General features: G+C 48.0%; 1 protein-coding gene across 1 annotated transcript in view; it reads left to right on the top strand.

Moving 5' to 3' along the window:
• Window positions 1-23,529: 23,529 nt before the first annotated feature.
• Window positions 23,530-27,403, top strand: part of LOC123096792 (uncharacterized) — a 31,995-nt gene continuing 28,121 nt past the window's right edge. Inside the window, exon 1 of the mRNA XM_044518569.1 lies at window positions 23,530-23,824. Within this exon, the coding sequence (XP_044374504.1) occupies window positions 23,530-23,824 (295 nt within the window). The remainder of the gene's footprint in view (window positions 23,825-27,403) is intronic.

Raw genomic sequence — 27,403 nt, forward strand, 5'->3', positions numbered from 1 at the left:
TCTCTTGAAAAGAGCTGAAGATGATGAAGCAGCGCTTAAACCGGCGACTGAAGAGTTATCTGGTTTAAAGCGACATGTAAATCAAATGACAGCTGCCATCTTTGGTAAGTGCTATTTCATGGCAATTTGACATCAGTAAATTACTTTAACCTGCCTGGTGACTTATCCTTTTGTGTGTTTAACCAGGCCCCAGAAGATATGTTGAAGAAGCAGAAGGAAACTTATACCTTGGTTGAACAGTTATATACCAGTGCCCAGCGGACTATAGCTGCCATCTCTCACACCAAACAACCACTCGCACTTATCAGGGAAACACTGGACAAACTGTCAGTCATACCCCAAAGAGTGGAGGAGATAAATCGGTCAGCTGCCAGAGCTGGTGTCATCACCGCCCTGAGCCGGGCCAAGGCGTGGCAAGCAGAGCTAGACCCGGAAGAATTGGCCACTGGCTGTCCAAGGTTAAAAGAAGATGGGTCTCCCTTTGATGCAGATGACTTTGCCAAGTGTGCAAGGGAAATGTGTCCTTTGGTGAGCAAACTGGCTAAGGAAACCGATCTACCCAAATATCAGGCGGCTTATACCGTTGAAAATGCAAAAGTGAAGGCACCAATTTATGAAGTTATGGATCTTATTCCACCAACACGTAAGCACACTTTTGCTCCTGATATTGATCCATCCACGCTCATAGATGATGAGGCTATTGAGGGAGTCCTGGATAAGGGGGTCCCCGGGCGTCCGGGCTATGTGACATGGGCCAGACTGATGGGTCGTGAAGATACAAGATAGAAGGCTTTCCCTAGTGTCTGGATGGCACTCTCTGTTGCGTGGATAGTAAGCTTGGCGGCCAGATGTATAGTTTCCTTTCTCTGCAAACCGACTTTGTACAACCCTAGCCCCCTCTGGTGTCTATATAAACCGGAGGGGTTAGTCCATAGAGGCTATCACAAATCACACAGGCTAGACATCTAGGGTTTAGCCAATACGATCTCGAGGTAGATCAACTCTTGTAACCCCTATACTCATCAAAGTCAATCAAGCAGAAAGTAGGGTATTACCTCCATTAAGAGGGTCCGAACCTGGGTAAACATTGTGTCCCCTGTCTCCTGTTACCTTCAATCCTCAGACGCACAGTTCGGGACCCCCTACCCGAGATCAGCCGGTTTTGACACCGACATTGGTGCTTTCATTGAGAGTTCCTCTGTGTCGTCAACAGAAGGATCAATGGCTCGCCTTGTCGTCAACGACAAAATCACCTTTGGAAGGGCCCTAGCTCCTGGGCATATCATCCAACTCGGCGGTTTTACCATAGGCGCCCGCTCGGCCGTTAAGCCAAACCCGCCCCCCAAACTGCCAAAAATCATCTCTGCATTGGCCTCGAACACTCGGATAAGATGGATCCGGCAGATGTCGCATCTTTGAACGAACTGCTAGATCGCACCGCCGCCCTAGGGGTCGCAAAAGACTATGATCGGATTGGGCTTAAACCCGACAGAGGGAAATCAGGTCCCCGCCGATCACCCATCTGGTTACGGTTGTGGAGGAGAAAGCCAAGGATATCTCCCCCTATGCTGAGAACAAGCTATGTTCAGATTTCCGAGCCCTGCGAGCCAGATACCCATCTTCAGGAAGAGACTCCCCATCCTCCGAACATAGAACCAGGCTTGAGCCTGAAAACTCCCAGGATACTCCGGATCCTGGGCTAGTGACCTCAGAAATTCTTAAAACTCCGGATCCCACAGTGGGTCAGGGTTCGGATTTAAGCCCGCCCACCCACCATAAGCAATATTCCCCAAGCAAATCCGGTCCTCCGAACATATGCGACCTAATGTATGTGCGGCAGCAACCTCAGGAAATAGTCCATCACTTTTGGGCCAGATTCCTCCTTGTTAAAAACAAGATCAAATATTGATGCACGTTTCAATATTTTGCCGTAACTGTACGTACGAGGGGATCCTCAATGCCCTCAACCAACGCTGCATACTGCACTTTGCAGACTTGGCACACATAGTACATAAGTATTGCACAATGGAAAGCGCCTGGAAAGCCCAGACAGCTCGGTGGGAACCGCCGACCTTTAAGCCACCCACCGGACGGGCAAAAAGGATGCACCCTCACGGGGCACCTGATCATCACCCTACGGACAAGAAAATTAAGCCCTTAATGGGACACAGAACTGTCCTTGATGAATGGCTCGACAAGCCCTATCAAATACACACGACGCCAAATTCCGAACCAACACACAGCCTTCGGGCATGTTGGGTACTCCTGCAGGTGGCCAAGAGCGGTGAGGCTATCCTCACCAATACGACCTCAGAGAAATACTCTCCGGAGGACGACGATCTCAACGTCTTTATGGTCTTTGAGACCTTTTCTTCAAATAATCGGCGTAAAAGGGCACTCCGCGACCTCGCCGAAGTCAACCAAGTAGCCACATTGAACCCTTGGAACGATACGGCGATAACTTTCACCACCAACGACGAACCAAGGGCTCGATCAGTCCGCGCACCAGCCGCTTTGGTTTTAAACCCAATCGTCGACGGCTTTCGGCTTGCTAAAGTGCTCATGGACGCCGGCAGGGGACTGAACCTCATCTACAAGGACATGCTCGATAAAATGCAAATAGACAAGAGCCGCATCGAGCAAAGCAGTACAACCTTTCGAGGCATCATCCCCAGTCGAGAAGCGCGATGCTCGGGGAAATCAAACTCGATCTGGTATTCGGCACGCCGGAGAACTACATGTGTGAAGAGTTAATCTTCCACGTGGCACCTTCCAACAACGGATATCACGCCCTGTTGGGGCGAGACGCATTTGAAGGAAATATGCCCTAGAGGCAATAATAAAGTCGTTATTTATATTTCCTTATATCATGATAAATGTTTATTATTCATGCTAGAATTGTATTAACCGGAAACTTAGTACATGTGTGAATACATAGACAAACAGAGTGTCCCTAGTATGCCTCTACTAGACTAGCTCGTTAATCAAAGATGGTTAAATTTCCTAGCCATAGACATGTGTTGTCATTTGATGAACGGGATCACGTCATTAGAGAATGATGTGATGGACAAGACCCATCCGTTATCTTAGCATAATGATCGTTTAGTTTATTGCTATTGCTTTCTTCATGACTTATCTATACCTACTAATAAAGCAAGGTGTGTTTCTCCTATTTTTTCATCCATTCACCGCCAAAAGATTATTTCATCTATTTGAGGTGGTACCAAACTTTCGTACGTCCGTCTATTAGCAAAACAGAAACGATTTGTGCAGAATTTTATACATGGGCCGTGCGTCCTATGGCCCAGTAAAATCAGCCCATTTTTGCCTGCTCACATGGCAACAAAAACCCTATTTCTCGCTCAATGCGGTAAATAGCTTCAGCTACGCACAGGGCGCACAAGACACAGCGGCCCATTTTTGTTTGTATTCAGTTTCAAATTTCATTTTTATCATTTTTCTCTTTTTATTTCTTGTTTCTTTTTTATTTTTCCCATTGAAAGTCTATTTTTAAGTTTTTTTTGAAATTCACAATTTTCAAAAAAATTCGCAATTTCAATTTTTATTCAAAATTTCGTAAAAAGTTACAAATTACAAAAATTAGTTCCTATTCTAAAAAATGTTTGGATTTTTTTGGTCGTGCCAAAATTTGTTCTTAATTTTAAAAATATTCCCATTTTTAATAAAATGTTTGTCTTTTTAAAATTGTTCAAGATTTAAACAAATGCATTTGAAAAATGATTCAAATTCGATTTTTTCTCATTTTACCGATATGTTTAGAAATTGAAAAGAAAGTTTGCGTTAAAAAAACATATTTTCTAAAATTCTTCTGCATGTTTAAAACATGTTCCCATTTAAAAAAAATTATAAGAAGGTTCATGTTTTTAAGAAATGTTTGTGAATTTCAGGAAATGTTCTGTTCAAATTTTTTGTTCGAGCTTTGTCCAAAAATATATGGAATTTTCAAATAAACTGTTCATAATTTGGAAAATTGTTCAGGTTTCCAAGTATATTTGGTAGTTCATGTTATGAATTCAAAAATTGTGTTCCTATTTACACAGTGTTTGAAATTTTGAATTTCTGCCATTCCTATTTTTTCTCTGAATTTATAAAATTATTCCCATTTTTTTAAAAATGTTTGGGTTTTTCCAAAAAATTCAAGATTTAAAAAATGTTAAAAATTTAAAAAATATACTTGTTTTAGTGATATGTTCAAAAATTGAAAAGATTTTTTGCGCTAAAAGACATATTTTCTAAATTTCTTCTATATGTTCAAAACATGTTCTCGTTTCCAATTCACAACTTAAAAAAATTTGTATATTTATAAAAAGTTCATGATTTTAAGAAATATTTGTGGATTTCAACAAATGTCCCGTTCAAATTTTTTGTTCTTTTTTTAAAATGTGTGGAATTTTTTAAAAATATCCTAATTTGGAAAATTGTTCACGTTGCCAAGTTTATTTGGCATTTCATAGTTATCAGTTTTTGAAAAGTTCAAAAAAAAGTTTCGAATCTGATGTTGCATTATATTCTTTAATATTCACGCAAACCATTGGTTAGCAGAACGCGTTTGTTTGAGTGGCTAGCAACATGTCGTCGGGTCTTTGAGGTCGTGAGTTCGATCACTCCCATACTGGGCCTGCTTAACATCCGGCGCATCGAGCTAAGTCGGCTTGTTCAGAATAAGGGACACCATAAATTATTGACAGTGGTAGCTTCCATGTGCCAATAAAAGAGAATATGCTGGTTAATTATAATTGAAACAAATTATGGGCATGTGCCAATAAAAAAAATACTGGTTTGACTCTAATTAAAGGGTGCCATATTGAACTAGAGAATACAGACATGTGGGGATCTTGATCCATTCTTATATTGAGGTAGAAGCATGTAATTTTATTAATTATCCCGTTGCACCACACGGGCATTTATGCTAGTACATGTTCCTATGACTAAGAGATTATGTAACTCCTGAATACCGGAGGAACACTTAGTGTGCTATCAAATGTCACAACGTAACTGGGTGATTATAAAGATGCTCTACAGGTGTCTCCGATGGTGTCTGTTGAGTTGGCATAGACCGAGACTAGGATTTGTCACTCCGATTGTCGGAGAGGTATCTCTGGGCCCTCTCGGTAATGCACATCACTATAAGCCTTGCAAACAATGTGACTAATGAATTAGTTGCAGGATGATGCATTATGGAACGAGTGAAGAGACTTGCTGGTAACGAGATTGAACTAGGTATGATGATACCGACGACCGAATCTCGGGCAAGTAACATAACGATGACAAAGGGAACAACGTATGTTGTTATGCGGTTTGACCGATAAAGATCTTCGTAGAATATGTTGGAGCCAATATGAGCATCCAGGTTCCGCTATTGGTTATTGACCGGAGATGTGTCTCGGTCATGTCTACATAGTTCTCGAACCCGTAGGGTCCGCACGCTAAACGTTCCATGATGATCGGTATTATAATTTATGTGTTTTGATGTACCGAACATAGTTCGGAGTCCCGGATGTGATCACGGACATGAAGAGCAGTCTCAAAATGGTCGAGACATAAAGATTGATATGTTGGATGACTATATTCAGACACCGGATGAGTTCTGGGGGTCACCGGATAATTATCGGAGTGCCGGGGGTTATCGGAAACCCCGGGGGGACTTGGGCCAACATGGGCCTTGTGAAAGAGAGAGGAGGGGGCCATAGGGCTGCCCCCCCCCTTGAGGAGTCCGAATTGGACAAGGAGGGGGGGCGCCCCCTCTTTCCCTCCCTCTCTCCCTTTCCTTCCTTCCCCCTTCCTCCTCGTAGTTGGACTAGGAAACGGAGAGTCCTACTCCTACCAGGAGGAGGACTCCTCCCCTCCTTGGCGCGCCCCAAGGGCCGGCCGGCCGGCCTTCCCCCTTGCTCCTTTATATACGGGGGCAGGGGGTACCCTAGAATACAACAACAGACATTGTCTTAGCCGTGTGCGGTGCCCCCCTCCACCATAATCCACCTTGGTCATATCATTGTAGAGCTTAGGCAAAGCCCTGTGTCGGTAACTTCATCATCACCGTCACCACGCCATCGTGCTAACAAAACTCTCCCTCGGCCTCAGCTGGATCAAGAGTATGAGGGACGTCACCGAGCTGAACGTGTGCAGATCGCAGAGGTGCCGTGCGTTCGGTACTTGGATCGGTTGGATCGCGAAGACGCTCGACTATATCAACCGCGTTACTAAACGCTTCGGCTTTCGGTCTACGAGGGTACATGGACAAACTCTCCCCGCTCGTTGCTATGCATCACCTAGATGGATCTTGCGTGTGCGTAGGCAATTTTTTTTGAAATACTACGTTCCCTAACAGTGGCATCCGAGCTAGGTCTATGCGTAGATGTTATATGCACGAGTAGAACACAAGTGAGTTGTGGGCGCTAATAGTCATACTGCTTACCAGCATGTCATACTTTGATTCGGCGGTATTGTTGGATGAAGCAGCCCGGACCGACATTACGCGTACGCTTACGCGAGACTGGTTCTACCGACGTGCTTCGCACACAGGTGACTGGCGGGTGTCAGTTTCTCCATCTTTAGTTGAATTGAGTGTGGCTACGCCTGGTCCTTGTTGAAGGTTAAAACATCACATACTTGACGAAAAATCGTTGTGGATTTCATGCGTAGGTAAGAACGGTTCTTGTTAAGCCCGTAGCAGCCACGTAAAACTTGCAACAACAAAGTAGAGGACATCTAACTTGTTTTTGCAGGGCATGTTGTGATGTGATATGGTCAAGACGTGATGAGATATAAATTGTTGTATGAGATGATCATGTTTTGTTAAAGTTATCGGCAACTGGCAGTAGCCTTATGGTTGTCTCTTTATTGCATAAGATGCAAGCACCACATGATTGCTTTACTTTACGCTATGCGATAGCAATAGTTGCAAAAGCAATAGTTGGTGAGACAACCATGTGATGACACGTTGATAGAGATCAAGATGATGGAGATCGTGGTGTCATGCCGGTGACCATGGAGATCATGATGGTAGTTTGGAGATGGAGATCAAAGACACAAGATGATGATGGCCATATCATGTCACATATTTTGATTGCATGTGATGTTTATCTTTTATGCATCTTATTTTGCTTAGTACAACGGTAGCATTACGAGATGACCCCTTACTAAAATTTCAAGGTATAAGTGCTCTCCCTGAGTATGCACCGTTGCGACAGTTCTTCGTGCTAAGACACCACGTGATGATCGGGTGTGATAAGCTCTACGTTCACATACAACGGGTGCAAGCCAGTTGTGCACACACAGAATACTCGGGTTAAACTTGTCGAGCCTAGCATATGCAGATATGGCCTCGGAACACTGAGACTGAAAGGTCGAGCATGAATCATATAGTAGATATGATCAACATAGTGATGTTCACCATTGAAAGCTACTCCATCTCACGTGATGATCGAACATGGTTCAGTTGATATGGATCACGTGATCGTTTAGATGACTCGAGGGATGTCTATCTAAGTGGGAGTTCTTAAGTAATATGATTAATTGAACTTTAATTTATCATGAACTTAGTCCTGGTAGTATTTGCATAACTATGTTGTAGATCAATAGCTCGCGATGTAGATCCCCGTTTATTTTTGATATGTTCCTAGAGAAAAACTATGTTGAAAGATGATAGTAGCAATGATGCGGACTAGCTCCGTGATCTGAGGATTATCCTCATTGCTGCACAGAAGAATTATGTCCTTGATGCACCACTAGGTGACGGACCTATTGTAGGAGCAGATGCACATGTTATGAACGTTTGACAAAGCTCGGTATGATGACTACTTAATAGTTTAGTGCACCATGCTTTATGGCTTAGAACCAAGACTTCAAAAATATTTTGAATGTCACGAAGCATATAAGATGTTCTACGAGTTGAAATTGATATTTCATACTCATGCCCATGTCGAGAGGTATGAGACCTCTGACAGTACTTTGCCTACAAGATGGAGGAGAATAGCTCAACTAATGAGCATGTGCTCATATTGTCTGAGTACTACAATTGCTTGAATCAAGTGGGAGTTAATCTTCTAGATAAGATAGTAATTGACAAAGTTCTCTAGTCACTATCCCCAAGTTACTAGAACTTAGTGATGAACTATAATATGCAAGGGATGATGAAAGTAATTCCCAAGCTCTTCGCGATGCTGAAATCGGCGAAGGTAGAAATCAAGAAATAACATCAAGTGTTGATGGTTAACAAGATCACTAGTTTCAAAGAAAAGGGCAAAGGGAAAGAAAGAGGAACTTCAAAGAAGAATAGCAAGCAAGTTGCTACTCCCATGAAGAAGCCCAAAGCTAGACCCAAGCCTGGAACTGAGTGCTTCTACTACAAAGGAAATGGTCACTGGAAGTGGAACTACCCTAGATACTTGGCGGATAAGAAGGATGGCAAAGTGAACAAAAGTATATTTGATATACATGTTATTGATGTGTACTTTACTAGTGTTTAGCAACCCCTCGGTATTTGATACTGGTTCAGTTGCTAAGAGTAGTAACTCAAAATGGGAGTTGCAAAATAAACAGAGACTAGTTAAGGGCGAGGTGATGATGTGAATTGGAAGTGATTCCAAAGGTTGATAAGATCACCATCGCACACTCCCTTTACCTCCGGGATTAGTGTTGAACCTAAAATAAATGTTATTTGGTGTTTGCGTTGAGCATGAATATGATTGGATCATGTTTATTGCAATACGGTTATTCATTTAAGTCAAAGAATAATTGTTGTTCTGTTTACATGAATAAAAGCTTCTATGGTCATACACTTAATATAAATGGTTTATTGAATCTCGATCATAGTAATACACATATTCATAATATTGATGCCAAAAGATGCAAAGTTGATAATGATAGTGCAACATATTTGTGGCACTGTCGTTTAGGTCATATTGGTGTAAAGCGCATGAAGAAAATCCATGCTGATGGGCTTTTGGAATCACATGATGCTTGCGAACCATGCCTCATGGGCAAGATGACTAAGACTCCGTTCTACGGAACAATGGAGCGAGCAACTGACTTATTGTAATAATACATACTGATGTATACGATCCGATGAGTGTTGAGGCTCGCGGCGGGTATCATTATTTTCTGACCTTCACAGATGATTTGAGCTGATATGGGTATATCTACTTGATGAAACATAAGTCTGAAACATTTGAAAAGTTCAAAGAATTTCAGAGTGAAGTGAAAAATTATCGTAACAAGAAAATAAAGTTTCTACGATCTGATCGTGGAGGATAATATTTGAGTTACGAGTTTGGTCTTCATTTAAAACAATGTGGAATAGTTTCGCAACTCACGCCACCTGGAACACCACAACGTAATGGTGTGTCCGAACGTCATAACTGTAATTTATTAGATATGGTGCGATCTATGATGTCTCTTACCGATTTATCACTATCGTTTTGGGGTTATGCATTAGAGACAGCTACATTCACGTTAAATAGGGCACCATCTAAATCCGTTGAGATGACACCATATGAACTGTGGTTTGGCAAGAAACCTAAGCTGTCGTTTCTTAAAGTTTGGGGTTGCGATGCTTATGTGAAAAAGTTTTAGCCTGATAAGCTCAAACCCAAATCGGAGAAGTGCATCTTCATAGGATACCCAAAAGAAACTGTTGGGTACACCTTCTATCACAGATCCGAAGGCAAGATCTTTGTTGCTAAGAATGGATCCTTTCTAGAGAAGGAGTTTCTCTCGAAAGAAGTGAGTGGGAGGAAAGTAGAACTTGATGAGGTAACTGTATGTGATAGCCTGGCTTAATAGGGATGATAGACTACTCATATCAATAAGGAATTCCTTCTTTTCCGGAAGCCCATTCGGATAGAACTCCAAAGTTAAGCGTGCTCAGCTTGGAGTAATTTCAGGATGGGTGACCGACCGGGAAGTTGCTCCCGGGTGCGCACGAGTGAGGACAAAGTGTGCAGAAAAGACTGGTATTGATCTGTGGGGCCAGTCTAGATCCCGCCAGGAGTAACGACCACCGGCGGGTGTGTCCGGGGCGTTACAAGTTGGTATCAGAGCCGACCCTTGCGGTTACACGGATGTTTGCGGACAGGTGCGTGGTCATGTTGTTCATGCCGTTTGTGACCTGTCGTGGCACACGACATGGCACATGTACCGGACTGAATGCACAGACGTATGTGCCAAGACGGAACGTTCCTGTTGCCCGACGAGGACGTCGGTTCCTCTGAGTGGGGGTGTATGTGATAGCCTGGCTTAATAGGGATGATAGACTACTCATATCAATAAGGAATTCCTTCTTTTCCGGAAGCCCATTCGGATAGAACTCCAAAGTTAAGCGTGCTCAGCTTGGAGTAATTTCAGGATGGGTGACCGACCGGGAAGTTGCTCCCGGGTGCGCACGAGTGAGGAGAAAGTGCGCAGAAAAGACTGGTATTGATCTGTGGGGCCAGTCTAGATCCCGCCAGGAGTAACGACCACCAGCGGGTGTGTCCGGGGCGTTACACTGTACCTGCTCCCTTATTGGAAAGTAGTTCATCACAGAAATCAGTTCCAGTGATTCCTACACCAATTAGTGAGGAAGCTAATGATGATGATCATGAAACTTCAGATCAAGTTACTACCGAACCTCGTAGGTCAACCAAAGTAAGATCCGCACTAGAGTGGTACAGTAATCCTGTTCTGGAGGTTATGTTACTTGACCATGACAAACCTACGAACTATGAGGAAGCGATGATGAGCCCAGATTCCGCAAAATGGCTTGAGGCCATAAAATCTGAGATAGAATCCATGTATGAGAACAAAGTGCGACTTTGGTGGACTCGCCCGTTGATCGGCAAGCCATTGAGAATAAATGGATCTTCAAGAGGAAGACGGACACTGATAGTAGTTTTACTATCTACAAAGCTTGAATTGTCGCAAAAAGTTTTCGACAAGTTCAAGGTGTTGACTACGATGAGATTTTCTCACTCGTAGCGATGCTTAAGTCTGTCCGAATCATGTTAGCAATTGCCACATTTTATGAAATCTGGCAAATGGATGTCAAAACTGCATTCCTTAATGGATTTCTTAAAGAAGAGTTGTATATGATACAACAAGAAGGTTTTGTCAATCCTAAAGGTGCTAACAAAGTGTGCAAGCTCCAGCGATCCGTCTATGGACTGGTGCAAGCATCTCAGAGTTGGAATATACGCTTTGATAGTGTGATCAAAGCATATGGTTTTATACAGACTTTTTTGAGAAACCTGTATTTACAAGAAAGTGAGTGGGAGCACTACAACATTTCTGATAAGTATATGTGAATGACATATTGTTGATCGGAAATAATGTAGAATTTTTCTACAAAGCATAAAGGAGTGTTTGAAAGGAGTTTTTCAAAGAAAGACCTCAGTGAAGCTGCTTACATATTGAGCATCAAGATCTATAGAGATAGATCAAGACGCTTGATGAGTTTTCTCAATGAGTATATACCTTGACAAGATTTTGAAGTAGTTCAAAATGGAACAGTCAAAGAAGGAGTTCTTGCCTGTGTTGCAAGGTGTGAAGTTGAGTCAGACTCAATGCCCGACTACTGCAGAAAATAGAATGAGAATGAAAATTCATTCCCTATGCCGCAGTCGTAGGTTCTATGAAGTATGCTATGTTGTGTACCAGACCTATTGTGAACCTCACTATGAGTTTGGCAAGAGGGTACAATAGTGATCCAGGAGTGGGTCACTGGACAGCGGTCAAAAATTATCCTTAGTGGAATAAGGAGATATTTCTCGGTTATGGAGGTGATAAAAAGTTCATCGTAAAGAGTTACGCTGATGCAAGCTTTGACACTGATCCGGATGACTCTAAGTCTCAATCTGGATACATATTGAAAGTGGGATCAATTAGCTAGAGTAGCTCCGTGCAGAGCATTGTAGACATAGAAATTTGCAAAATACATACAGCTCTGAATGTGGCAGACCCGTTGACTAAACTTCTCTCACAAGCAAAACATGATCACTCTTTGGGTGTTAATCACATAGCGATGTGAACTAGATTATTGACTCTAGTAAACCCTTTGGGTATTAGTCACCTGGAGATGTGAACTAATCACATAAAGATGTGAACTATTGGTATGAAATCACATGACGATGTGAACTAGATTATTGACTCTAGTGCAAGTGGGAGACCGGATGAAATATGCCCTAGAGGCAATAATAAAGTTGTTATTTATATTTCCTTGTATCATGATAAATGTTTATTATTCATGCTAGAATTGTATTAACCGGAAACTTAGTAAATGTGTGAATACATAGACAAACAGAGTGTCCCTAGTATGCCTTTACTAGACTAGCTCGTTAATCAAAGATGGTTAAGTTTCCTAGCCATAGACATGTGTTGTCATTTGATGAACGGGATCACATCATTAGAGAATGATCTGATGGACAAGACCCATCCGTTAGCTTAGCATAATGATCATTTAGTTTATTGCTATTTCTTTCTTCATGACTTATACATGTTCCTATGACTGTGAGATTATGCAACTCCTGAATACCGGAGGAACACTTAGTGTGCTATCAAACGTCACAACGTAACTGGGTGATTATAAAGACGCTCTACAGGTGTCTCCGATGGTGTTTGTTGAGTTGGCATAGATCGAGATTAGGATTTGTCACTCCGATTGTCGGAGAGGTATCTCTGGGCCCTCTCGGTAATGCACATCACTATAAGCCTTGCAAGCAATGTGACTAATGAGTTTGTTGCGGGATGATGCATTACGTAACGAGTAAAGAGACTTGCCAGTAACGAGATTGAACTAGGTATGATGATACCAACGAACTAATCTCGGGCAAGTAACATACCGATGACAAAGGGAACAACGTATGTTGTTATGCGGTTTGAACGATAAAGATCTTCGTAGAATATGTAGGAGCCAATATGGGCATCCAGGTTCCCCTATTGGTTATTGACCGGAGATGTGTCTCGGTCATGTCTACATAGTTCTCGAACCCGTAGGGTCCGCACGCTTAACGTTCGATGACGATCGGTATTATGAGTTTATGTGTTTTGATGTACCGAATATAGTTCGGAGTCCCGGATGTGATCATGGACATGACGAGGAGTCTCGAAATGGTCGAGACATAAAGATTGATATATTGGATGACTATATTCGGACACTGGATGAGTTCCGGGGGTCACCGGATAATTATGGGAGTGCCGGGGAGTTATCGAAACCCCCGGGGGGGCTAATGGGCCAACATGCGGCTGGTGAGAGAGAGAGGAGGGGGCCATAGGGCTGGCCGCATGCCCCCCTTGAGGAGCCCGAAGTGGACCAGGAGGGGGGGCGGCGCCCCCTCTTTCCCTCCCTCTCTCCCTTTGCTTCCTTCCCCCTTCCTCCTCCTAGGGTGACTAGGAAAGGGGGAGTCCTACTCCAACTAGGAGGAGGACTCCTCCCCTCCTTGGCGCGCCCCAAGGGCTGGCCGGCCTCCCCCCTTGCTCCTTTATATACGGGGGCAGGGGGCACCCTAGAACACAACAACATACATTGTCTTAGTCGTGTGCGGTGCCCCCCTCCACCATAATCCACCTCGGTCATATCGGTGTAGAGCTTAGGCGAAGCCCTATGTCGGTAACTTCATCATCTCCATCACCATGCCGTCGTGCTGACAAAACTCTCCCTCGGCCTCAGCTGGATCAAGAGTACGAGGGACGTCACCGAGCTGAACGTGTGCAGATCGCGGAGGTGCTGTGCGTTCGGTAGTTGAATCGGTTGGATCGCGAAGACGTTCGACTACATCAACCGCGTTACTAAACGCTTCCGCTTTCAGTCTATGAGGGTACGTGGACACACTCTCCCCGCTCGTTGCTATGCATCACCTAGATGGATCTTGCGTGTGCGTAGGCAAAAAAAATTTGAAATACTACGTTCCCTAACAGCATTGACACACTTTCAAGCCATACCCCATTACGGGTACATGAAGCTCAAAATGCCCGGACCCAACGGAGTTATCACTATCACCAGTGATCCGAACATAGCACTCCGCGCCGAGAACAAAACCGCATCCTTGGTCCTCGAGGCATTATCTGAGGCCCTTGCGGCCGAGGAACTCACCGCTCTGCGTTCCATAGTGGACAGAGACGACATAATCCTCGATAAGAGGCCTAAGTCCACTCCTTTCAAGCCAGCAGACAAAATAGTCAAATTTCATGTTCACCCGACGGATCCTAATAAAACAACAACCATCGGAGCACAGCTAGATCCGACGGTCGACGCTGCCCTAAGAGCATTCCTGCGCGAGAACTGGGACATCTTTGCCTGGCATCCCTCGGATATGCCAGGAATCCCACGCAGACTGGCCGAACACAGCCTCAACATAATAAAGGGGTTCAAGCCAGTCAAGCAAGCACTGCGGCGATTTTCCGAACCCAAGCGGCAAGCTATGGGGGAGGAGCTAGCCAAACTACTTGAAGCTGGGTTCATCAGAGAGATCAAACACCCGGACTGGCTTGGTCATGGTGCCAAAAAAGGACAAATCCTGGCGCCTCTGTGTCGATTTCAAAGACCTCAACAAGGCCTGCCCTAAGGACCCCTTCCCACTGCCCCGCATTGACCAAATCATTGATGCAACTGCAGGACACGACTCACTGTGTTTCCTCAATGCATACTCCGGATACCATCAGATTAAAATGAAGGAATCCGATCAGGCCGCAACGGCATTCATTACTCTGTATGGGCCTTTCTGCTTCAACACTATGCCTTTCGGACTCAAAAATGCCGGCGCCACTTACCAACGCATCATTCAAACATGCCTAGAAAAACAAATTGGCAAGACGGTGGAGGCATATGTATATGATGTAGTCATCAAAACTAAACATGTCGAATCATTGGTGGAGAACTTATGCCTTACATTCGACAACCTCCGAACATATGAAATACGGCTCAATCCGGGAAAATGCATTTTCTGCGTTCGGCCGGAAAGCTGCTAGGGTTCATTGTTTCCAATAGAGGAATCGAAGCAAATCCGGCCAAAATCCGAGCCCTGACACAATTGGCAACACCAACAAACCTAAAGCGGGTCCAAAAACTAGCTGGGTGCATGGCAGCCTTGAGCCGCTTTATGTCCAGATTGGGAGAGAAGGCGCTGCCACTTTATCGCCTGCTCCAACGCACCAACCACTTCGAGTGGACAGATGTGGAACAGCCGGATTGGAAGAGATAAAAACCTTGTTAGCAAACAACCCAATCCTTGCCGCACCAAACGTCGGCGAGACTATGCTGCTCTACATATACGCAACTCACCAAGTGGTGAGGGCCGTGCTCATCGTCAAACGAGAGGAAGAGGGACATAAATTCCTACTCCAAAAACTAGTGTACTATGTATCGGCAGTCCTTACACCATGCAAATCAAGATACCCGCACTATCAAAATATAGCCTATGCGGTCTTCATGGCATCTCGGAAGCTGCGACACTACTTTCAAGAGTGCTCGATCACGGTGGCTTCCAAAGTCCCACTCAACGACATCATAAACAATCGAGACACCACCAGCCGCATTGCCAAATGGGCTATCGAACTTTTACCATTTGAAATAACATACAAGCCACGCCGAGCTATTAAATCTCAGGTGTTGGCCAACTTTGTCACCGAATGGACAGAAGCTGAACTCCCTAAAGAGCACATCACATATTCCAACTGGGTGATGTACTTCGATGGCTCTAAAATGTTAGCCGGATTGGGGCCCGGTGTCATCGTAACATCCCCTACAGGGGACACAGTCTGCGATGTATTACAAATCATGTATACGGACTCCAATAACGCGGCAGAATATGAAGCACTGCTGCATGGACTTCGGATGGCCATTTCTATGGGCATACAACGCCTTGAGGTGCGTGGGGATTCTAACCTCGCGATATCTCAAATTAATGGAGAATTCGATGCAAAAGATCCGAAGATGGTGGCCTACTGCAACGCCGTACTCAAAATATCAGCTCGGTTTGAAGGGCTTGAATTCCACCATGTGACTCGAGACAGTAATCAGGCAGCGGACATCCTTGCTCGAATGGGCGCCAAACGCGACCCCGTCCCGCCTAACACCTTTGTGGAAAGGCTTTTCAAGCCATCCTTAGTATGGCAGGACGAGAGCGGAAATACCAGCCCGGCGCCGATCACACCCCCTGATGCCGAAGACGACTCGGATATCACCGGGGGCTCGGGCACCGAGCCAACACCTTCCATCCATGTAATCATGGCGGTAATCGCTCCATGGACTGAACCCTTCCTAGCCTACCTTAATAGGCAGGAGCTCCCTGATGACCAGAACGAGGCCCATCGCATAGTTGGACGCTCCAAAGCCTACAAAGTTCACGAAGGAGAACTCTACAAGAAAAGCACTACTGGAGTTCTTCAAAGATGTATCTCTGAAGAGGAGGGGCGGCAGCTCTTGGCTGAAATACATACTGGCCTCGGCGGCCATCACGCTGCAGCTCGGGCCCTCGTAAGCAAGGCCTTCCGTACAGGTTTCTTCTGGTCCATGGCCCGAGCAGATGCACAGGCCCTTGTAACATTGTGTCGGGTGCCAGCTCTTTGCCAATCAAAGCCATATGCCGCCCGCAACCCTAAGAACAATCTCCATTACCTGGCCTTTCGCGGTCTGGGGCTAGACATGGTCAGACCCCTTAAAGGGGGAAGCCATAAGAAGAAATATTTACTGGTTATGGTGGATAAATTCACTAAGTGGATAGAGGTCAAACCAGTAAAAACGGTTGAAGCTGGACCGGTGATAGATTTTATCTCCGACATTGTACACCGTTATGGTGTCCCACATAGCATTATTACGGATAATGGCTCTAATTTCATAGCCGATGAGGTGAAAAATTGGTGTGCTAATCTAGGTATTAAACTCGATTATGCCTCCGTGTATCACCCCCAAACAAACGGTCAAGTTGAACGGGCCAATGGCCTGCTAATGAGCGGCATCAAACCCAGACTAGTGCAATCCCTAAAGGAGTCGGATTAACACTGGGTCGAGGAGCTCGACTCCGTACTCTGGGGGCTGCAGACCACGCCCAACCGCATGACCGGATACACACCATTCTTCATGGTGTACGGCGCAGAGGTTGTCTTGCCCTGCGATATTATTCATGACTCACCTCGAGTGCGCATGTATGAGGAGAGAGAGGCCGAGCTCGATCGGCAGGACGACTTAGATGGCCTGGAGGAGGAGCCCGGTGTCGCAAAAGCCCGTTCCGCATTCTACCAACAACAAGCTCGAAGATACCAAAGCAGAGAAGTGCAGGCAAAGACTTATAATGTCGGTGACCTCATTCTACGCCTACCAGAAAAGAAAAGGACAAGCTCAAACCCAAATGGGAGGCTCCCTTCATTATAGATGAAGTTCTCATTGGAGGAGCCTATCGCCTTCGCAATGCATCGGATAATCACTTAGAGCCGAACCCATGGAACACTGCTCGGCTCCGAAGATTCTACGCCTAAGTACGGACACATATCCTTGTTCGTTCCCTTTTTCTCCTTTTCAATTTTTTCCTTTTTTCGTTTTTAGACAATTTGTAGCGTGTGTTCGGGTAAGACGCACACTTGAGGGGTATGCATCTTTAAATGTACACACCCCACCATAACTGGGAGCATCTCTTAATAGAAGCTTATTATTATTTTTGAGCATAGAGCTCACCATATATATGTGTCGTTTGCTTATATACGTCCTTTCTTCGCCATTATATGCACCTCTATGACTGAAGTTTTTGCCAAGCTAGGTTGCCTGGCTCCTGTGCTTATGCCCTACGTTCCCACTTGTTCGGCTAGGGCATAAAGGGAGCACCTCTGCGATCGTTACAACCGGGTCATCCGGACATGTACCTCAGACGGGTGAAGCCGAAAGCTAGCGTTCTTAAGAGAATAAGTGGTCGGCGGACAAACGGTGAACTGCCTTTGTTGCAATATAAGCTCCCAAAATATAAAGACTCTTGTGATTCTTTCGCATCACGGCTCAGGCATGCATAAATAATGCATGCTAACCCAGGGAGAGGAACCCTTAATGGAACTATTCTCTCTCGAAGATGTTTCTTACGTTAAAAAGTAATATAACATAACTCCCCGAATACAGTTTGTCTGTTCAAGCACTATGACCAGATTGCCTGGTTTCCGAACATACTTGGTGTTTCCCACAGGTATAGTATTCGGAAACACTCCAACCCTTGGGTTTTGGAAGTAGAAGCGGAAGGTTTGCCATGACAATCTTTTCCAGTTCGGACGGAGATAAGTTTGGTGATAAAGTACATTGTTACATGGAATCAAATGCCTACTCTTTATCTATACCGTCTATAAGGCTGTCTAGTTTAGAGTCCTATTGTGAAAATTTGGCGTCTGTCTTTACTTGGTCATGCACCAAGCTAACAGGAATTTCTTGTCCATCTGGTCCCCGAGGTCCGACCCGGGCCATATGATTTGGATCAAGTCCGGTATACCGCGTTTTCACCATGGCCCGGGCCTCTCGTGCGCCTTCTCGACATGCTGATGCCTTCCATAGTTCAAAGCGGCGTCGAGCCCCCTTGAATAAATTCACGAGCTCCTCCACGAGGAGAATCGGCTTGCCATAAAGCCTTAGCCATTTTCCCCATGGCTTTCCGAGCTCGCTCGTGCACTTTGGATAGCTCTTGCAGCAAGTCGCCTTGAAATCCAGACGCTTCTCCCTCGGGCCGCCCAGTTAACAACCCTACAGGAACAGTCTCGTAAACCTTTCCATCAGGAGACCATATGAAAGTTAAGTTAAAGGACATACTGAATATGCCGCCTTTCAGCTTTCTGTTCTCCTTCAAGGCATCCGACAGTTGGGCTCGTATGCCCTATAGCTCTTCGGCTTGCTTGCTGTTTGTATCATGTAGCTTGTTCTTCTCATTAATGGTCCGTGTTAATATATGTTGACCAGCGGCTTCTTGCCCTTCGGCATGTTGTTTGTCCGCCTGAGAAGCCTTCAATATCTCCTCCAACTGATCTGTCAATCCTGCAGCTATAAACAAGACAATGCATATTTAAAAAATCATTGTTGGCGCAGAATCATATTTTCCAGACACTGTTGTGCTTACCATCAGGTGCCTTCTTGGATTTCTTCAAATTTTCCAGTTCGGCGGTGACAACAGTTAGCTTGGTCCGACATTCTTCAAGCTCCTTGGACATCGTGTTATTTTTCGCCGTGAGTACCTGATGATATAACGACCCTTAAATCAGTTGGGCCAACTGCTTCAAGTCTCGGGGGCTACTGGCACATGATCATTGAATCTACTCAAAGTTTTTACTTGCATATCCTTTGAAAGCTGGTGAGTGGCTCCGGCAAGTCCATCCCGAGCAGCTTGGATATATGCATCCACAGAGCTGAGGGCGTTGGAGCCTCTTCGGTGAAACTTGGGTCGCGCATGGCCTCTTTCCACTGCCGACGATTCATCGCGCTCTCCACTTCGAAATTGGTGACGGATACATTATTTGAATCCTCTTGGAGATGACAATCCGGCATTGTGCCCGTATCAACCCTAGTCCTTGTGGCAGGGTCCGGGGCCGGATTGGTCGATGAATGGCCCGCAAGGTCCTGGGGTACAGTCCGGTGTATGCTCTTCCTAAAAAATGGCCCAACAGAAAATGTCACAATTCGGTCTATCCGCCGAGTGCATGTTAAAAACTATACCTCTTTGGTGAAGGCGGGGGCCCGGTAGTATCACCGTTTGCCCTTCTTCTCAAAGACTCACCCTGCGCAGGCGTCGCCTTCTTAGAGGATGCCTCTGATACAGCTCGGCGAGACGAGCGCCGCCCCTTCGGAGCATGAGACAGTGCGGTGGGTGAGGCGCAATGGGAAAACTCTTTTGGAGGGGACGTCTCCTGGGTAGTTACCTGGGAGGAGGGGAGAAGACCGGGGTAATCGGCTATAATGGCCACTTCCGTGCCGTCGTAGCTCGCCTGATAAAAGACCCCCTCCTTAAGTTCTATAAATATATCCGGATCTTCTTCATATCCGGGATCCAGGTCTCGAACATGGTCCTCTGGCTGTGGAGCAGGGTTGTATACCCCTTCGACGACCTTACTCCACTCCCATTAAAAGTAGCTGGATTAAATTCGGCTAGTATAACTAAGGAAAGAGATTGAGTGAGGTCAATAATAAAAAAATCACCCAGTCGATGGGGTTATACATGGAAAAATCTTCCCAACATTTCAAGCGAGTGAAGTCTTCCTTCTCCCCTTTGTAAAGGTCAGCTAAGATGGTGGCCAGGGCGGCAAAATTGTCTGGACCCTTGCATAGGCAACGAGATGCATCGTCCTCCCCGTTGTAATGCCACATAGGAAAACCTCTAGATTGGAGCGGCTGAACGCATCGTGTTATTGAAATCGCCATTACCTCGATTATAGACAATCCAGAGATGGCAAGTACTCTGATCTTGCTTTCTAGCCTCTTAACCTCCGCACTATCTTCTTCCTCGAGGCTTCGGGGACGCCAGCTGGTGTGCTTCATTAAAGGAGCACTGGAGAATTCGGGGAAACCGTGCCGGATTGGGTCCGGAAGAACAACGTCTTCAATATAAAACCATTACGAGGGCCACTCTTCGGATGCCTTATTCCGAGTGCTGGACAGTTATCCTGTCCCGGCTATGCACCATACTTCGGCACCACCCACCTCGAATATAGATCCCTTTTGGGAGCGGGGAACGAGGCAGAAGAATTTCCGCCATAGCTCGAAATGAGCGTCACAGCCTAGCAACAACTCGCAAAGAGCAACGAAGCCCACGATATGTAGGATGGAGCCTGGCGTCAGATTGTGCAGTTGGAGGCCGTAATACTCTAGGAGACCACTGAGGAAAGGGTGAATAGGGAATCATACGCCTCTCAAAAGAAAGGAAACGAAGCACACCCGCTCCTCTTTAGAAGGATTGGGGAAATTCTCTGCCAGGGCTTCGCCGTTGAGGGAAGTTAATCCAGCCCGCACGGAGACTAGATCCACGGGAGGAAGATATCCCTGTGTCTGAAGTTTATTCAGATGGACGTGGGATACCGAGCAGCTTTCCCAGTCGCCTTTTTGAGGACCATGTGGGCGTGAGGAAGAGCTAGGAGCGCCGTCCATGTTTGGACAATTTCCTATGGCGAGTTCTAAGGATTTCCGCGAGGTGTGGAATGGCATATGACATCTAATCTCCTTAAATAGACGCCTTCCCTGCGTGGTCGAGGGGTTATTTGTAGAAAAACACCTAGACCGTTCGCATTCATTTGACACGTGGAAGCCGAGGCGACGGTAGCAAAGAATCAATAGAATATGATATTTAATGTGGAGCCTAATTATCGTCAATCCGAAGTGTAATGGAGAACCCGCCTTGCAAAGCCGAAGACATAAAGTCGGATACTATGTCGTCATTGAAGGCAAGTTCGGGCGCTACTAAGGGAGTCATGTATAAGGGGGTCCCCCGGTGTCCGGGCTATGTGACATGGGCTGGACTGATGGGCCGTAAAGATACAAGATAGAAGGCTTTCCCCCGTGTCCGAATGGGACTCTCCGTTGCGTGGATAGTAAGCCTGGCGGCCAGATGTGTTGTTTTCTTTCTCTGTAAACCGACTTTGTACAATCCTAGCTGTCGGATGTGGGGTTCCGGCAAACCCTTAAGGTTCGAACACTGGGGTGCGCACGAAGTCTCTCCATCCTACTGATCTATGCTCTAGCTCGCTAAGATCTTGCGGACGAACTCGACGAACTCGCAACACAGAAAGACACGAGGTTTATACTGGTTCGGGCCACCATTGTGGTGTAATACCCTACTCCAGTGTGGTGGTGGTGGATTGCCTCTTGGGCTGATGATGAACAGTACAAGGGAAGAACAGCCTCCTGAGGTTGAGGTGTTCTTGTGCTTGTGAACTTGTGGCGTGAGGATTTGATCAGTTCAACCTGTCTCTACTGTGGTGGCTAGCTCTACTTATATAGGCCCTGGTCCTCTTCCCAAATATCGAGCGGGAAGGAAGCCAACAACGGCGGGCAAATTTGAAGGGGGACAGCTAGTACAAGCTATCCTGACAAAAGCGGTATTCGCCTGCGAAAAGCCCTGGAGTGCCGCCGTCTTGGGCTCCACGATGACCTTCGCCTGGCCATCCTCCTGGTCTTGGTCTCGTTGCACCAATATGGCAACCTTTGCCTGATGCCTCGGTACTCTTCGCCTGCGCTGGCCTCCTTAGCACCAAAGAGGAAATAAGGACGCTGCGGCACCGGCGCCCGCCTGGTACAGTTCGTCATGGCTCACGTCACGAGAGCCTCGTGAGGTTTGCCTCGCCTTGATATCTCCGCTCCTTGTGAGCCTGCCTGGCTAGGCCACTCCAGAGGAGGGCTTGCGTCGTCCGCCTCGCGAGGCTTGGATCCTCGCGAGGGTCTTGGGCGCCTTGTTGATGAAGATGGGCCGTACGGCCCGCTGCCTGGCCATGCTGTGGGCCGCAGGCAGGCAAGTATGGGGACCCCCATTCCCAGAACGCCGACACTAGCCCTCGGGCCCAAGGTGCGCTCGGGCTTTGCTTCGCGGCGAAGCGAAGGGTCAAGTTCGGAGCACCGCGGGCCCCAAAAGCCTGTGGCCTCGGTTGACGCGTGGCGGTTGATTGGACGTGGGCGTCTCCACTTCCCCATGCTGCCTTTGAATCCGCCTGGCTATGCGGCCCCTGCGGCCTACACAATTATTCCTCCGCCTCCTGCGCCTTGCTTCCCCAATTCCCCTGCTTCCTTGTGGCTCTGCTTCTCTTCTCCAATCTGACTCGCGCTCCGCCTACTCCATCGCCATAGCGCCTAAACAAGCTGAGAAGGGGAAGAGTCCTCTGTCTCTTCTAGCTGCACCTCCGTCCTTTGCGCCGGCGCTCGGCCGGTCTCGAGTGCTCAACGACGAGGCCATGGACAAGGTGCGCTCGATGCTTGCTTCCAGCTTCAATGAGTGGGGGGAGACGGTGGCTTGGCCAGCGTCTCGCACTCGCACGGCTCAGACGGCCACTGAGGTCCCAATCTTCATAGATGCCCTCTGGGCTGGCCTGATTTCACCCTTCTCCGCCTTCTTCAATGCTGTGCTTGAGCATTATCAGATCCACATGCTGCATCTCGACCCTCAGTCTGTGACTCTTCTTGCTGTCTTCGCCTTCGTGTGCGAGGCCATGGTGGGCATCGCTCCTTGAGTGGCTCTCCTCCGTCACTTCTTCTCATTGCATCTGGCCGACCCTCAGCAATGCTTGGGGTGCGTGAGCTTCCAGGCCATGGCTGCGACGGCAGGCGAGGGGATCGATTTCGAGCTCCCTCCATCCACGAGCGAATTCCGGATATGATGGGTGTTCGTCGATGCCGGTGTGCTCAGTCCTCTGCTTCAGGCTCCGTCGGGGCCCGCTGTTCCTAACTCCGGCTGGAGCCATCAGCGGCTCGCGAGCCCCGGCCTTGCCCACGTCTGGCTCAGGTTGAGGTTGCTGAAGGATCGCGGCGTAACTGCACCGATGATGGTGAAGGAATTCGTCCAACGCCGGGTCGCTCCGCTTCAACGCCATTCTCGCCCAATGTGGACCTTGCTCAGCGGCCAGGATCACATGAGGTTTCAGGAGTCCGGGCTCCTCCTCGGGACGCGGCGGACAGTGCTCAAGGTCCTAACGGGTGTCTTTCTGCCGGCTGAACTGCCTGGGAAGAACTATTTGCTGTACCGCTGCAAGAATAAAGATGAATTTGTGAAGGACATACCTCTCTTCGATGAATGGGCGCCGCGGCCGATCGGCCTGGAGGGGCCTCGTGAGAACCCCGTCGTCGTGTTTCCCTTCCTTGCCCCTGATGCTGAGCTCGACCCAAGTGACGGTGCAGGTGGGCGAGCTCAGGCGGAGGCCAGCGGTCGAGTGCTAAGGAGCACGTGCCGAGTAGTGATCCTAGGGCATCGTCTTCAGGAGCCTGCCACTCCCCTCCTGGGGGGTCGGTTGCTGAGGAGACCCTACATGCGGCTCCTGTGGCCAAGGCTCCAGGAGCCTCGGGAAGTCGTGGTGAAACGGTGCCCGGCTGTTTGCCGCAACCGGGCACCCCTGAAGATATTCTTTCGAGCTCTTCTTCGGCCTCGCTGCGCACCGGCTGTCACGTCCAGCGTTTCGGTCGTCTTTGTGTGAACTTCGAGGAGCTTCGCAAGAGGAAAAGATCTCCCAGCGGCAGCAACATCTTTGGACCGCTGAAGCGGAGGAAGTACATTGCCATTGACGTGTAAGTATCATACCGCCGTGGCTCTTTGTGTGTTGCTTTCTTCTTCTGACGCTAGTCTTTCAGGGCTCCTTCCACTGAGGTTGCTGAATCTCCTGAGAAACGGCTTCCTTCTTCCTTAACTCTTCTGCCAGCCTCGAGCGCTCCGAGTTCGCTGGTTGCCCCTGGAGCAGGGTTGGTTGAAGGGGCACTCTTCTGCGGCCTCGTCGCTCCTCCCCTTGGTCTAGCATGGAGCTTGGCAGGTGTGCCCAAGACTCCTCCGCTGATTTTTGACTGCAACTTGTTGGCTTCGATCCTCGGCTCCTCTTCGAGCAGCGAGCCCCAGCAGGCTTGGGCTTCTCGCGAGGACGGGCTGGTGTTGGGTGTGGCGCCAGCCCCCAGCCCCCTGCTGAGGGGTGGCGCGCCGCTTGACGCCCCACCTGCAGCCCCCGTGGTGGAGGACAAAGAAGGCCGGTTATTCGAGCTCGAGCACGGGCGGAGCGTGGTTCGCCATGATCTCTTCCAGGAGGCGATGAACGCGATGAGCTGGCTCGGTGGAGAGCTCGCGAGTGTCGATTCGCGTCTTGAGGCTGAAGGTCTCCGGCTGGCGGAGGAGCGGCGCAAGCTGAAGGTGGCCATCAACCTCGGCCGCTATCAGCGTGACCTTGAGAACGCGAAGGCTGAGGCATCTCTCAAGGTTTCCTACGAAGCCCGCTCATGAGCCTTGGAAGAGGCTCGCGAGGCTGATCGCCGCCACGAGGCTGCGGAGAAGCGCGCTTGGGAGCTCCAGGCCTGGAGCGCGTCTCTTGAGCAGCAGGTGGGGGCGCGCAGGGCCACTCCTGCGTCGCTGAGGGGGACGCCCGCGGAGGAAGAGGAGGTCTGGAAGCGTGAGGAGGCGCTGGCCTTGGAGGCCATGGAGCGTAACCGCGAGTTCGAGCAACTAGAGACGAGGGAGCGTCAAGTTGCCCAAGTAGAAGACGCCGTAGGGGCTCGCGAGACTGGAGTTGAGGAGGAGGTGAACCGCCGGGTGGCCGAGGTTCGTGCGGACCTGGAGGGCAGGTACGACCTGAAGCTGAAGCTCGCGGGTGTGGAGGGTGAGGGCAGGGCCGCTGCCCTCAGGCCCAGGTTGGACGAGGCTGAGAGGCACGCGAAAGCCACGGCCGCTGCCCTGGTCACGGCTGTTGGAAATATGCCCTAGAGGCAATAATAAATTGGTTATTATTATATTTCCTTGTTCATGATAATCGTTTATTATCCATGCTAAAATTGTATTGATAGGAAACTCAGATACATGTGTGGATACATAGACAACACCATGTCCCTAGTAAGCCTCTAGTTGACTAGCTCGTTGATCAACAGATGGTTACGGTTTCCTGACCATGGACATTGGATGTCGTTGATAACGGGATCACATCATTAGGAGAATGATGTGATGGACAAGACCCAATCCTAAGCCTAGCACAAAGATCGTGTAGTTCGTTTGCTAAGAGCTTTTCTAATGTCAAGTATCATTTCCTTAGACCATGAGATTGTGCAACTCCCGGATATCGTAGGAATGCTTTGGGTGTACCAAACGTCACAACGTAACTCGGTGGCTATAAAGGTGCACTGCAGGTATCTCCGAAAGTGTCTGTTGGGTTGGCACGAATCGAGACTGGGATTTGTCACTCCGTGTAAACGGAGAGGTATCTCTGGGCCCACTCGGTAGGACATCATCATAATGTGCACAATGTGACCAAGGAGTTGATCACGGGATGATGTGTTACGGAACGAGTAAAGAGACTTGCCGATAACGAGATTGAACAAGGTATCGGGATACCGACGATCGAATCTCGGGCAAGTACCATACCGGTAGACAAAGGGAATTGTATACGGGATTGATTGAATCCCCGACATCGTGGTTCATCCGATGAGATCATCGTGGAACATGTGGGAGCCGACATGGCTATCCAGAACCCGCTGTTGGTTATTGGCCGGAGAACGTCTCGGTCATGTCTGCATGGTTCCCGAACCCGTAGGGTCTACACACTTAAGGTTCGATGACGCTAGGGTTATAGGGAATAGATATACGTGGTTACCGAATGTTGTTCAGAGTCTCGGATGAGATCCCGGATGTCACGAGGAGTTCCGGAATGGTCCGGAGGTAAAGATTTATATATGGGAAGTCCTGTTTTGGTCATCGGAAAAGTTTCGGGTGCTATCGGTAATGTACCAGGACCACCGGGAGGGTCCCGGGGGTCCACCAGGTGGGGCCACCGGCCCCAGAGGGCTGCGTGGGCCAAGTGTGGGAAGGGACCAGCCCCTAGGTGGGCTGGTGCGCCTCCCACAAGTGGCCCAGGGCACAGGAAGGGGGGAAGGGGGAAACCCTAGGCTCAGATGGGCCTAAGGCCCACCTAGTGGTGCGCCCCCCCCCCTCTCTCCCCCCTTGGCCGCCCCCCTAGATGGATCTAGGGCTGGCCGCACCCCTTGGGGGGGAAACCCTAGATGGGGGCACAGCCCCTCCCCCTCCCCTATATATAGTGGGGGTTTTGGGGCTGCCAAAGACACGAGACTTCCTCTCTCATGGCGCAGCCCTACCCCTCTCCCTCCTCCTCTCCCACGGTGCTTGGCGAAGCCCTGCAGGATTGCCACGCTCCTCCATCACCACCACGCCGTCGTGCTGCTGCTGGACGGAGTCTTCCCCAACCTCTCCCTCTATCCTTGCTGGATCAAGGCGTGGGAGACGTCACCGGGCTGCACGTGTGTTGAACGCGGAGGCGCCGTGGTTCGGCGCTTAGATCGGAATCAACCGCGATCTGAATCGCTACGAGTACGACTCCTTCATCCGCATTCTTGCAATGCTTCCGCATCACGATCTACAAGGGTATGTAGATGCACTCCCCTTCCTCTCGTTGCTAGATTACTCCATAGATTGATCTTGGTGATGCATAGAAAATTTTGAATTTCTGCTACGTTACCCAACAGTGGCATCATGAGCTAGGTCTATGCGTAGTTTATATGCACGAGTAGAACACAGAGTAGTTGTGGGCGTCGATTTTGTCAATTTACTTGCCGTTACTAGTCTTATCTTGATTCGGCGGCATTGTGGGATGAAGCGGCCCGGACCGACCTTACACGTACTCTTACGTGAGACAGGTTCCACGGACTGACATGCACTAGTTGCATAAGGTGGCTAGCGGGTGTCTTTCTCTCCCACTTTAGTCGGATCGGATTCGATGA

The sequence above is a fragment of the Triticum aestivum genome, chromosome 4D (genome assembly GCF_018294505.1).
Source record: "Triticum aestivum cultivar Chinese Spring chromosome 4D, IWGSC CS RefSeq v2.1, whole genome shotgun sequence".
Classification (NCBI taxonomy): domain Eukaryota; kingdom Viridiplantae; phylum Streptophyta; class Magnoliopsida; order Poales; family Poaceae; genus Triticum; species Triticum aestivum.